Source organism: Acanthaster planci, linkage group LG01, assembly GCF_054643075.1.
Source record: "Acanthaster planci isolate LZ-2023a linkage group LG01, COTS_SCS, whole genome shotgun sequence".
NCBI lineage: Eukaryota > Metazoa > Echinodermata > Asteroidea > Valvatida > Acanthasteridae > Acanthaster > Acanthaster planci.
In genome coordinates, this window is record NC_141777.1 from 30,168,684 (window position 1) to 30,181,362 (window position 12,679).

Genomic DNA, 12,679 nt, shown 5'->3' on the forward strand with positions numbered 1-12,679 from the left:
TACATTATATTTATTTAATTATAAAATATCAGTGTAAACAAAACTGCAGTTTATTTGAAAGAATCAGAACAGCCTCTCGTGGATTTTTCAACAACTTCTTTTGTTAGTAAAATTGGAACAACTGAAAATCTCCCTCTGTCTCATGATTGAAATATTCAAACAATTTTTCAAACATTGAAATTCCCTTGTTCTAAAGACTGGTCCACATCAAAAAAGTAGCACACCTATTCGGGAAGTTTGACAGGTAACTGACAGAAAAGCGGCTAGATTGGTGACTGTGATAGCCAAATATTTTTTCCAGGTTCACCACTAAGTCTACTTCTGTCTCTTTAGTAACCACAGGAATGTTGTCTGTCCTCAGGCTGTAAGGTACAGGTCTGGGCCAGGTGTGAATTGTCTGCAATTTTGAGGCTCTGGCTTTGATGGCATTTGACAATGAGGGAAAGCATGATACATGTATTTCTCTCTTTTTTTCATCTTTTCTTATAAAATCAGTGCATATCTGGGCAATGAGCATGACATGTCCATCAAGTGTTAACTCAGGTTTTGTGAAAATGTTACCATCGATATATGACGGATGTATCCTTTTAAGTATGCCAGGTTTGAACTTTAGGAACAAGTTTTACTGATTTTACAATCAGTTTACAAGTTTTGGAGAATGATCTTCCAGTGATGTAAGTTGTCCTTACTGCTATAATGCTTTAGGCCTAGTTGTAACTGGAACCTATGGAAGACCTGATTTTGATTTTGTCATGACAGCACTACTTTTATGTCAAGTAAAGAGGGATTTTAAGAACTCAGCTTAGTTGCCAATTCTATCTTCATAAAATACCAATCTGCTCTGAGCAAGGGGGGTGGACAAAGCTGTAAAGCTGAACCTGTTCTACAAGCTAGCCCCCTAATCATCCATTGTCTACTCACCTGATTCTGGTTACCATTCAGTTCAATAGTCTGAAGCCTTCCCACCCCGTCAGGGATCTTCCTGATGGAATTCTGGGACAAATCCAAGATGTCCAGGTGCCGGAGCTCACAGACCTGCAGGGGGAAGCGCTGAAGCTTGTTGCCTGAAAGGGAGAGGGTCTTAAGAGCCGACAGCTTAGACAGGGAGGCAGGCAGGGAGGTCAGCCGATTGTTGTTCAACTGGAGAGTCTCCAGCTTCTTGAGGTGACCCAATTCCTCTGGTAAGGATGCTGCAGTGCACATCAATGCCAAGACAACAGAGAAAATGTTAGGTCAATTTTTGAAACTGTTCTGCCAAGAAGGAATGCGAAAGGCACAAGTCTCTTGATTCCATTTTCGGTGAAAAAAAAAATCGTCAGCATCAGGAATTACATCATCAACACCTTTGGATAATGTAAATCATATTGTTAAGAACAATTAATGTGTCTGGCCTAAAAATGACTGTGACATAATTTATGTCACTCAGACACTGCTTTGCATGTCATCTGCATTGCAAAAGTGTAACACAGGGCACATGCAACAGATTGCTGCCATCTCTTAGTCTCATTTCCAGCAGAAAAATCTACAGAAGTACAAGCAGTTCTACTGGAATGACTCAGTTCATCAAAGAGAAAGACACAAATTATATCTCTCTGGTCAACTGGTACTTTGTTCTGCTGCCCTGTCCTCATCTAAACCAATAATTAGCCCACTGCATTGGCTGAAATGGTTATCTACAGAAAATGTACTGACTTCTTTTTTTCTTTCAGTGTTATAGCAAAAGATGAAAGAACTCAGGACTTACATGTACATACATTTATTTTTAGAAAGTGCATTGTCAAGACTGAAATCTTTGTTTAAACTAGTGCATTTCTTCAGCAAAGATGCCCTTCGGAAGGAAAAGCAACAACGTACAAGTGCAGATTGGGGGTGTATTTGGTATAAACTGCATGCAGATCTCTAACAGCACTGGAGACAGAACTAGAGGTACATATGGAGCGTGTGTCCCACCAATGCACATGCATGTGATGGAGAGAATGATAAATGTATTCAATGTTATGGATTGCAGAATTGTCTGTGCATGCTGCATGTACTTCGGTATTGTTCATCAGGACTTTTCCTGTCAGGTTGAAGTGGACTACAGTACAAGTGTACGCCGTGACTGCCATAAATACACCAGATTTTAGGAGTCATGTTTGCTTTTGGTAAATTGCATGGTATTAAAAGCCAAAGACAGTCAAGTGGTTTTCCATTTCGTGCATAATCTTCCCAAACAAAATGTAAAAAAGGGATGGAACATGTGAGTCTGAGGGGAAAAACAAAAATAGAAAACTTGGGGTGCAATCCTGACAGCTTGCTGTAAGAAATGTGAACCTGTTCATGTTTAAAAAGTGCCCAAAGTGAAATGTTGCAGGTGAAAAGGGGAGCCTGTCAAACAAGTTTGACATTGAGTTCTGGCAAAGAGCTTTCAGTCACTCTGTCACATCTAATTTCAATTGGTTTTCCTTGAAATTTGGCAGACTGTCTGAAATGACACTGATTGCAATAACATATCAATAGCGGCCCCAATCATCTGGAATGGCTTACAAGACAGGAACTCAATGGGAAATCGGGAGCCAGTTCAATCAGGAAAGCCACCAAGGTAGTTTTTTTCAGACAGATGTCTACAAAACCTTTTTTTAGAGGAGGGGGAGAGGGAGAGAAGGGTGGGTAGAGAGAGAAAGGCGACTTGGGTGGAGGAAACCTAACTATTCCATAGGAAAAAGAGGATGTGGGTCATTCTAAAAAACTGGGGTACCCCTTCTCTGTCTTCATTACAACTGACAAATGATTTGGTAAATCTTGGTTACACTCCTTGATTTAATCTTTCCCCAACAGTACACAAATTTATTCATATCAAACTAGCAACCCAGTGATTGAAAAAAATTAAAAATTATTCATATTTATAAAAATTATTAATAATTACAGTGCATGTATGTCATTCTTTGAAACCTATTGGTACAATGGTACAACTGATGTAAAGAATTACCCACATCTTTCACTTGCCAGTCTGGCCACTTTTGAATGAAATTTTTCCATGATTTGTTGGAATGAACAAGGAATGATGATTTTGCCTAGGACAAACACAGTTGGATGGGCCGACAGACTGTATTTTGACATCTACTCATTTGAAGGGGCAATCACTTTTCCTTTCCTCTCTTTGCTAATTTAGTGAAGGGTAAGAATCTTCCCCATTCTCCCTAATAGGCTGGATAAGAATGCAGAGATGCCACAAAAGATCCGACAAGCTGAGTGCATATGATGCAAGATATGGGGCAGAGAGAACCCCCCTACCTTTGTGTTGGTCATTGTTTGATCGGAATCTCAGGAATTCTTTACAGACTTCTAGGGGGATATGTTAGGTAACAATAGTCTAGAGTGTGTATAGGGATTGGATATGTGGGAGGGGTACCCATCGGCCCCATATCGTGCACAGTATCGCTGGGTGGATATTTCATCAAACAGTAACCTTGGAAAGTAAGAGCCTTTCTAACTTGCACCTTTAGTACCTCACCAATACTAGTACATACTGGTAGTTCAAAATAAAGCAAGTCTACTCGCATAAAGTGACCTACATGTACCTGTGAACACTGTCACAGAAAGTGACCCAGAATCTGGCCTAAGGATATGTCCCTGGAACTGACCATTTCCTTGATGGAGTCAGAGCTGATGTCCCAGTTTGTAGCTTGATAAGTCTGGCTCCATTGGGATGTAAGGGTTTGGCTTCCTTTCAAAGGATTATGGTTATCATTGTCATTTTGGAATGTTAACACCCAGCAGAACTCTCCCCAGGCAAATGGTTTGACAGACAAAAAGTATTACAAAAGTGGGACTGTCCATTTAAGCATAGTGGAGAGCACAGCGTAGTCTTGTGATGGATGACAGTACAAATCAGCACGTGTCACTCCTCTTGGCAAACATCGAGTCTTGCATAAAAGCCCCATGGAATTCACACAATAAATCTTGAAATGAACGTAACGTAAAGTAAAGTGAATAACATACATGTACATGTACATATACACAACTGAACACATTAACACTATGCAATACCATGTAAGGCTGAGTTTGAATATCTGACCATCATCCAATCAAATGCATGTATTCACTTACATGTATGGTAGCTTGGACCAAATTCCCATTAAAGTAGAAACAAACCATGCATGATTCTGTAATGTTCTACTGTGCTGAGCTTTGATCAGGACAGAGATTATTCTTCTGATGTGCTAGTTAAAGGAGGAGGATGGATGAAAAATAAGACAGAAAACTAGAGGAAAGAGTAATTTCTTGGCCTTACTGTTAGACAGTATACAATTTTTGCCTGTTGTGTAGGGGTCAATGGTGTTTTGTACACCCAAGCAGGCAACGGCACCCAAGATGAAGCCAAACATCCATTTTTTTTAAACCACAGTAATAGACTGTATATGTTTATTGGTCAAGAATCAATAATATATGCCACAAACACACATTTACTGGATCAAGAGAAGATGAGCGATGTTCACTGTGGTACATGAGCGATGTGCCCCACAGGGTACATTACCTTGATCTTCCCAAGGTTAAAAGTGTTGTTTCCACCACATTGTCTTAGCATGACATTTGGGTACAAGGTTGTTGTACAGCCATACTGGTATTACATGTACACGTATGTTAGTTCATATGAGATGTGCTGTGGGGAGCAGTGAAGCACTATTACTGCAACAACCACTATTTTTGTTTACATTCCTTTGCATACACCCTTCCCCATAAAAAATCATAGAAAATACTAGCAGAGTTCAGAAAACATTGGGACCTATCCCCTCCCAACATTCAGCTCCCGTCCTCCCTATACTCGCAACAATACTATGCCGCTGTATTTGTGATAATGGAATAATGTTAAAACATAACTTTATTCTTCTTTACTGATACAAAACAAAAGAATACATGATACAAATTCCAACTTGATGTTGTGGCTGATGAGAGACTTCACCTGTTCTAAGTGGCTACCTTCCGGGGGTGATCACAGGACACTCATGAGTAGTCTTTCGTCATTTACATGTCATGTACATGATAAGGCATTGGATGTTCTGAAATGGTTGACAACCTTCTCCCCCTTCCACCCAAACTATAAATCTAACAAAAAATTTAAAGCAAGAGCAGATAAAACATGAGCTGTTCCAGAATAAAAGTATGTAACATTTATAAGCTTTTCCACACAGACACACTGGTCAAAGTAGGTGACAGAAACAGATGTAGAAACAGAGAAACCGCCAGCCTACTGATAACTAACTTGATAACTAACCACCTCATATCTGTAGAGAAAGTGCACAGATGCTAACAAGTTCACTGGTATGATGAATGACTTTGTTGGCGACACATTTGAAGGGGAAAAAAGAAAGTGGGACTAAAACCAGCAGGGTTTTCCTTTGTGCCCAACCCAATCTACCGACACTTCTTTACTAAAGATAACTACGGTCAAGTGGGGAAAAAAAAGAGTAAATTACGACAGTTGATTGAACTATTTATGTGTCCCCTCCTGCTGGGCCATCTCTGTTGACTGTCCTCAGCTAGTGGTGTAGGGAGCGGACGACGCAGGGACAAATATGTCAGGAAGCTCACGTGCTGGTGTAAAGTTGAGACTTGGAACAACTGGGTGGGGGGTGCTCTACAAAGGGAGCGGGCACTCAGGACGGGGGTGGCATTTGAATTCTTTTCTGGTTGTACTGGTAGCGGAGGTAACCTAGATCAGGTTTTCAATTCTGGTTTTGTTTTACGCATCAGGTTTAAATTATCAGATGCTGTTATAATTATATTTTAAGAGGACAATCAGGGTCAAGTTGCAGTCTTGCAGAGTACCGTATATGCATCTGATACGGTAAGTTAGATCCTTGAATAGCCGATGTCCTTTACTTTGTTCTTGAAATGTGCTACTTTTAAAAAAATAAATCAAGCCATCAAAAAATTGATACTGGTATATGTCAGACATCTCTGATCTCCAATCACTGCTTTCATACTTTTTTGGGCAAAATCTGAACACTTGTTTTCACAGCAGAGTACTTGATGCAGTTTTAGTTACATCCTCATTTCTACAGGAACAGAATCTTGGTATCTTTGTAACTTCTTTACTTCTCCTTGAAATTTCTTAGGGAACCAATCAGCAATGGCGAAATGATTGACTGTCTGTTGCTCAAGGATTATAAACATACATGCTATGTGCAGAATTCAACTGTCAAGAGTGATTATCAAACATGCTCAATAGACATGCAACACTGTGATAGCCCTGTGAGTGACTACTGATCAAATGGAAAGCCGCCGTTTGTTCCAGAAACATTTCTTTTTATACTAACAGTCTAATTTACATAAAACAGCCATGCCCAATTCTTACCAGATTCCCAAGACATTAGTGACAGAAAGTTGAATGCTGTTGTGCGAGAGTGCTCTACAATAATTGAAGTCACTATTGATCACTGACATCTTGGGCCAAGACTAGGGCATCAATAGCAACAGAACACAGAAGCATTCTAGGTCAACTTTACAACTTCACTGTTCCGATTCTATGGGATTGATCACCAAAACCACTACTTGCCCCTCAATGGATACAGTGTCTAACCACACTGCACTTCAGAGACTTTCAACAGCACTGAAGGAAAAATAGGTGACCAGTGGCCTGACTCAACATTTGGGAAGCAATAATTTTGGGATTAGTGTTTCTACTCTTACTTTCTGCCTCTTGTACCTCAGTGCAACCACAGTACAGTGGATCTCATTGGCTGGAGGTTATCAGCTCTGTCTTTGAGGATACAGTTACCAATGGCAATACAGGTGTCCTTAGTCACCAGGATGACAAATAGTATCTCATCCTCACAGCACACAAGTAAGCCTGTGGCAGTGGAAATTTTCACAGGCACCAAGTAGGAAAAAGACAGCTTTTAATAATTAACACAATCTCTCTTCAGGATGGAATCTAGAGCAGCAAACAACATTTACATGTACGAAGAAACTTCTATCACCACAAACAAATGTCCAACATTTTCAGATTTAGGGTAATAATACATTGTTTGAATTCAAATAAGTCAGAGAAGGAATGCTTGTCTGTCTTAAAATGTACTCGATAGTTGTATCGAATTTGTTCTCCTAATGCAAAAGGCACAAGAACAAATTGTCATCACTTCTCTGCTATTTTCATCCTCACAATCATTGGCAGTGCGGTAACCATTCAAGTTAAACATGCTGTATCAAACGATTAAATGTCATTTCAAATGCATGAAACTATGGCACATCGGTATCTCACAACCAAGTAAATCAGCCTGTGATGAAATTTGGTACCAAAATCTCTCCGGGCATATACTGTACCCTTTCTCTATTCTCAAGGTATTTTTGGCACATTTAAATCTGTATAAAATAATTCTGTTGCCCAAGATCAACCAGAAAAGAAGGGCATCTTGTCTAAGGATTCTTAGATAATTTAGGAAAAAACAAAAACCAAACAACAAGAGACTGGCAAATTCTGTACGATGTGCACATAAAACTTCTGGTCATAATGAGCACCTTACACCAGGCCCCATCATTGTGCATACCCCATCATGACGTGTGGGTGTGTGGACAAATGTGTGCACTGGGTGTGTTAGTGCAACAGAATTTCAATGTTCCCATCTTTTATGTTCAATGTATGGAGTGCGTAAACAATGTGTAAAACTATACAGATCTGGTACTCAGTAATCTACGGTATTAATTAGAGTGAGTGAGGCATAAAGATCACGTGATGCACTTATACCGGTACTTTGTGAGGATGAACAATTTGTGTAACTGCTGAATATGCATTTTAACAGTTTTCAACAGAATGTGCACACACACAGAGTGTATTGCATGGTAGCAATAAAACATAGTTTAAAGCCATACCCACTGTGCCCATGGGCAGTACCATATGCTCCTGTTTAATTCCACATCAAATGTCCATTATGCGTGTATATTGCATGCATGTCACAATGTTGGACATGCAAATTACATGCACATGTGATTGGTCAGAACACCATCGGGTGAGGCTTAATGGATTGACCTACTTTCACAAGGCTGCAAAGTTTCCATGACTAACAGCCACCTTCTGCATTTTAAATCCTGAGGGTGCATTTATGCAAAAGGGTCATGCCACCTCCCACTTTCAGTTCATTAACTGGCACATTTTGGATGTAATTTTGTTTTTACTGAGGTTGGACTTGAAACCTGGCAATATCAACCCTACCCAGGAGTTCTTTTCTCTTAAGTTATCTTGGCTGATGTAAAGTGGTCACCCATACCATGCCCATATCAAGCCCTCCCAGCTGGAGTTTCGACGTCTCCCATGGACTCAAATGTTATCCTTAGATACTTCTGTACATTGTGCATATGTATCGTACAAACAGCATGCACTAACATCCTTCAGTGGGACTGTGTGGTGTACAGCAACCCGGTACCCTCATCACTGGTAACCCCCAGGGAGCTACATGTAGGAACAACATTTTCCCCCACCATTTCTGACACCTTTGTGACAATCTACCCGACACCAAGAGGGAGGGATAGTGCAATGGCTTTTGCCACTGGGAGTTGCGGCAAGTTTTACAGCATGATTAATGACAGGACAAATGATAACACTCTCTGGCAATGGACTACATTTGCCTGTCCCAGATTCCAGACTGAGAGCACTGTTGTGGGAGGGGTCTGCACAACTTGTTGAGGTGGTATTTTCTGCGCCATATTTCATGATATCTTGAGAATGCATGCAGATGAAGACAAGGCGTAAAAGTACCATACCATATGCAAAAAACTCTTTGACTGTAAGGTCATTATTAATAAAAAAATGTGTTTCATTGAAAAATTAATTATCTAAATACTCTGCTGTGATGTATGGAAACTACAGTATTTGATATATCCTTTTGGGGTTGAATGAATTGAAAAGTGCATTTTTCTATACATTCAAAATTGTCCACACTTTTCTGGGTGTCTGAGGATGCTGCTGTTGTGGTGTCAGTCAGGGAAGACACTGTTCCCTTGACATGTTTTTCAGAGCAAATTGTGAACCAAATATTTTGCTCCCTGAAAACATTTCCGAGAAAGGGTTGGTCATTGGCTCATTGCCATAACTTATGATGCTTATACAAAAATGTTTATGCAACCAGAGAAAGGAACATTTAGGAGAGCAAAATATCAAAATGTCAGCATTTTTTTGGTGCTCAAGTCAATGGAATATCGAGGCTTTCTCCCTGGAATGGCATCACACAGTTACTCGCTAATATAGAGAGCATGGTACATGTACGAGCATAAAGACGAAAAGGCACCAAAATACCTTTTAAAATAGGACAACAGAAATTGACAATAAGGATAATTGAAACATAAAAAGGTGCATTATAAGAGTTGAAATAAAACTGCACTGTATTGACCCTTTGAAGTGATTCCACTGATCCTAACATATCTACTTGTTGCTATATATTTTCCCAACAACTTTTGACACATCATGATTAACACAATTCTAAACATATTAGAAAAGGAAAATTTCACATCTTGTAAATACACGTAAATGTCACAAGTCTTTTGTTTCACAATGTACATACCAGTACATACTCATAGCTGTGTAATCTCTGACATAGATGTAACTTTTATAAAACAACTTCTCACACAGGAAATTAATTTGCATCAGTCAGATCAACATCTTGATGTCTGAGATGTCAAAGTGAGTTCGAGCAAACCGCTCTCATATTTTAGTTTGGAATCCATTCACACCACAGACAATTTGGGCTCATGCTGCGAAAGCTTAAGAAAGTATCAAGAACAAAACCCTCATTTCTGAATTTGGATGACAATTGCGAACACTTAAGAGATGTCAACACACATTTGTGTTATTGGAACTACCTCTTATTACATCTCAGTGGGGGTTGTGTCAGTGTGAAATCCGCAGAGGAAATGCCAATCAGTCCACAACGCCCCCCCAGTACTTGGACCAAGGTGCCAACAACTCGCGGGTTTGGGGCTGATGGAGGCACTTCTAAGTTCAAGATCTCGTTACGCACTCTTGTTTCCTTGCTTCGTGTCACCGAAAAGCCAAGCAATGTATAGTTCAAGGGCAATGTAATTGATGAACCTGACTGCACTTTTCCTGCCTTGAAATGTGTCAAATTGATACCGTTTTTCTTCCAACACCCGCAATTGCTCACATATGACATTTTAATCCCCTTGGCATTCCCTCTCTCCTTTGGAAAACAAAAACAAAACTTTCAGGAACATGAACATGCTCACAGGTGTTCACATCATATTTGATGGAAATCTTTAAACCCAAGTTGTTACACTTGTATGGTAGATACCTGAATTTGTGGCCATTTTAATCAAGTTGATCTGTGGGAATACCATGAAAATAAAGAATTAATGTGCATGTACTGTACATGCAATCCTAAAAAAAAAAATAAATAAAAAAAATTAGATTTGTTTGTCAGCAGACAAACGCACTGTTTTGCCTTTCAGAAAAACAAGCTTAGTTCATTTTACATGTCAACAGCTAAAAACAGAATGGCAGCTTTTCGCACTGAAAAGAAGTGGCAACAGCATGGAGTGTGAATGCAAGAGTACACCACACAGCAATCTTAAACTGGGCAGCTACATGAAGGCCTACAAGCCCTGTGGATATACTGTTAGACTTACAGGTAATGAGGTATGGTACCAGTACTTGTGGCACCACCTGTGCAAGAGATGTCTGTTGCACACCTGCTTATGCCTCACGGTGGGACCCCTGGACACCTGCCATATAATTGATTGGCTACTGACAAGGACAGGTTATTGTCTTTTGGTATAAAAGACCACTGTCAGCAATAAAAACTGATTTTTAAAAGGTATAACTTGCTGAAACTACAAGGATTTGACACCAGAAAAGGTTGATTTCCACAGGTGTAAATCTGTGGGGTGCTGGTACACACAACCGCCCCCCAAAAGGTTTCTATACCCAGTGTTTTCAGAGAAAATTTCTTGCAGGTGTGAAGGGGGAAGGGGTGAAAACCTCTGCATCCCAAGAACAGTTTGTGTAAACCTGATAAAAGTCCAAGAGGACATGTACATCCTCAAGCAGATCTGGAATGGCACCAGTCTTTTTTAATATTTAAACATCAGCATCTCATCAGCATTGTCTTCAGGGAACCAGGTGGAATCTGCACCAACATCACTGGGGGGGGGAGGGTTGACAACTCCGGGAAAAACTAAACAACTAGCATGCATGTACCTAACAGCTGAACAGATTGCATACATGCATAGTGTCAATAAAGGGTACATTCTTTGGTCAGATTGAAATAACCTGGATGAAACTGCTGAATATCCATCCAAAAACGAGAACTCTTCTGAAGTTGCTGAAAGCAACCCAATAAGACCATTTCTTGTCTTTCAGAAGTCAAGTTCTCAGTCACTAACCCTAACTCCCTAAGGCATGTGAAAAAAGCATACTAACTGATGTTGGAGGACTGAGCAACACTTTCATTTGTATGGGATAGTGTCAGAAATGCTATTCTGCCATATATCAAACAGCTGTCTCTTTATTCCCAATTTCAACATTTGCTGTAATGCTGCAACAAAGAGACTGTAGTATACCAATCAACTACTTCCAATTTTGAGGATCAAAACCAATTGGTTTCCTTTTGTGATTAGTTCCATTTCAGAGCCTTTGGTCCAAAGCTTGTTTGCGTCAAACCAAATATGGATGAAAGGAATTAATTCTAATGCATGAACTTCCACGTTGCCTACTCAGAGAAAAGTTATTCTCTTAGTCAAGGTCCTTGGAAGTTACATGTATGTGCAGATAAAAGGAGCTTTTGTTCGCAGAGTTCCGTTAGGGTTGTCGAAGTTTGGAGACATTCTTGTGGTGGAGCTTGTTTCAGGGTTAGAAATATCAATGGAATGTCAACAAGGTAAATATTGGGTTTGGTGTCAGTTTCAATTAGACAACCTAATATAGCAATGTTTAGACAGACACAGACTCTTGTTTGATTTTTGGCAAACCTTAGATAACTTCTTAAATCGTTCGTGGCAAATGAAAGATGAATGCATTTTTGCACTGTGGGAGACAAGTCTCATTCCTTAATAATTATACAGTACATCAATATGAATTCACAATGTACACCAGAGGTAATGTGTCTATCAACATTCTTCTGACAATCAGAAATTCCACACGATTTTATGGTGTGCAGTGGCATAACTACCACAATCCTGGACAAATCTTGTTGGGCCTCCAACCCCCAATACAAACCCCCTTTCAATGTGAGGTCTATGCGTGCGGTCTGCACATGACAACACTGACTGGGGGAGGATGATAGTGGAGGGACAGGAGAGCGTATGGCTATTGCCAAGTGTCTCAACAATTTGGTCCAGGATTGTCTGAGTTTACGCACGCCTATTTAGGTGTATGTGTGGAGGCTCTGCTGAAGTTAGCGTGTGTGAACCATTTCTGGCATTGGCTGATTCAAATTAACTCTTGAAATGAACATCAAATGTGCTGAATTCACCCTCAAAAACATCACAAGCATCGTCATGATTGCATTTCTCCACCCTTACCTAACAGAGCACATATCCCGCACTAAAATAATACGGCGCACACGTGTGATAAATACAAGACACACTGCCAACTGTGAGGCACAACACATCATTAAAGAACTTGAGTCCCTCCCCTTCTTTTTTTTCCCGGTTCGCATGGATCATTGTTGCATTTCTCGATGAAATGACT

At 40.0% G+C, this 12,679-nt stretch overlaps 1 protein-coding gene across 3 annotated transcripts in view; it reads right to left on the reverse strand.

Annotated features, from left to right (window-relative positions):
* The window catches only part of lrrc57 (leucine rich repeat containing 57), a 61,118-nt gene that overhangs the window by 31,623 nt on the left and 16,816 nt on the right, over positions 1 to 12,679 (reverse strand). For all 3 annotated transcript variants that reach the window (XM_087147691.1, XM_087147703.1, XM_022242272.2), the window contains exon 3: positions 922 to 1,190. In XM_087147691.1, the coding sequence (XP_087003817.1) occupies positions 922 to 1,190 (269 nt within the window). The remainder of the gene's footprint in view (positions 1 to 921; positions 1,191 to 12,679) is intronic.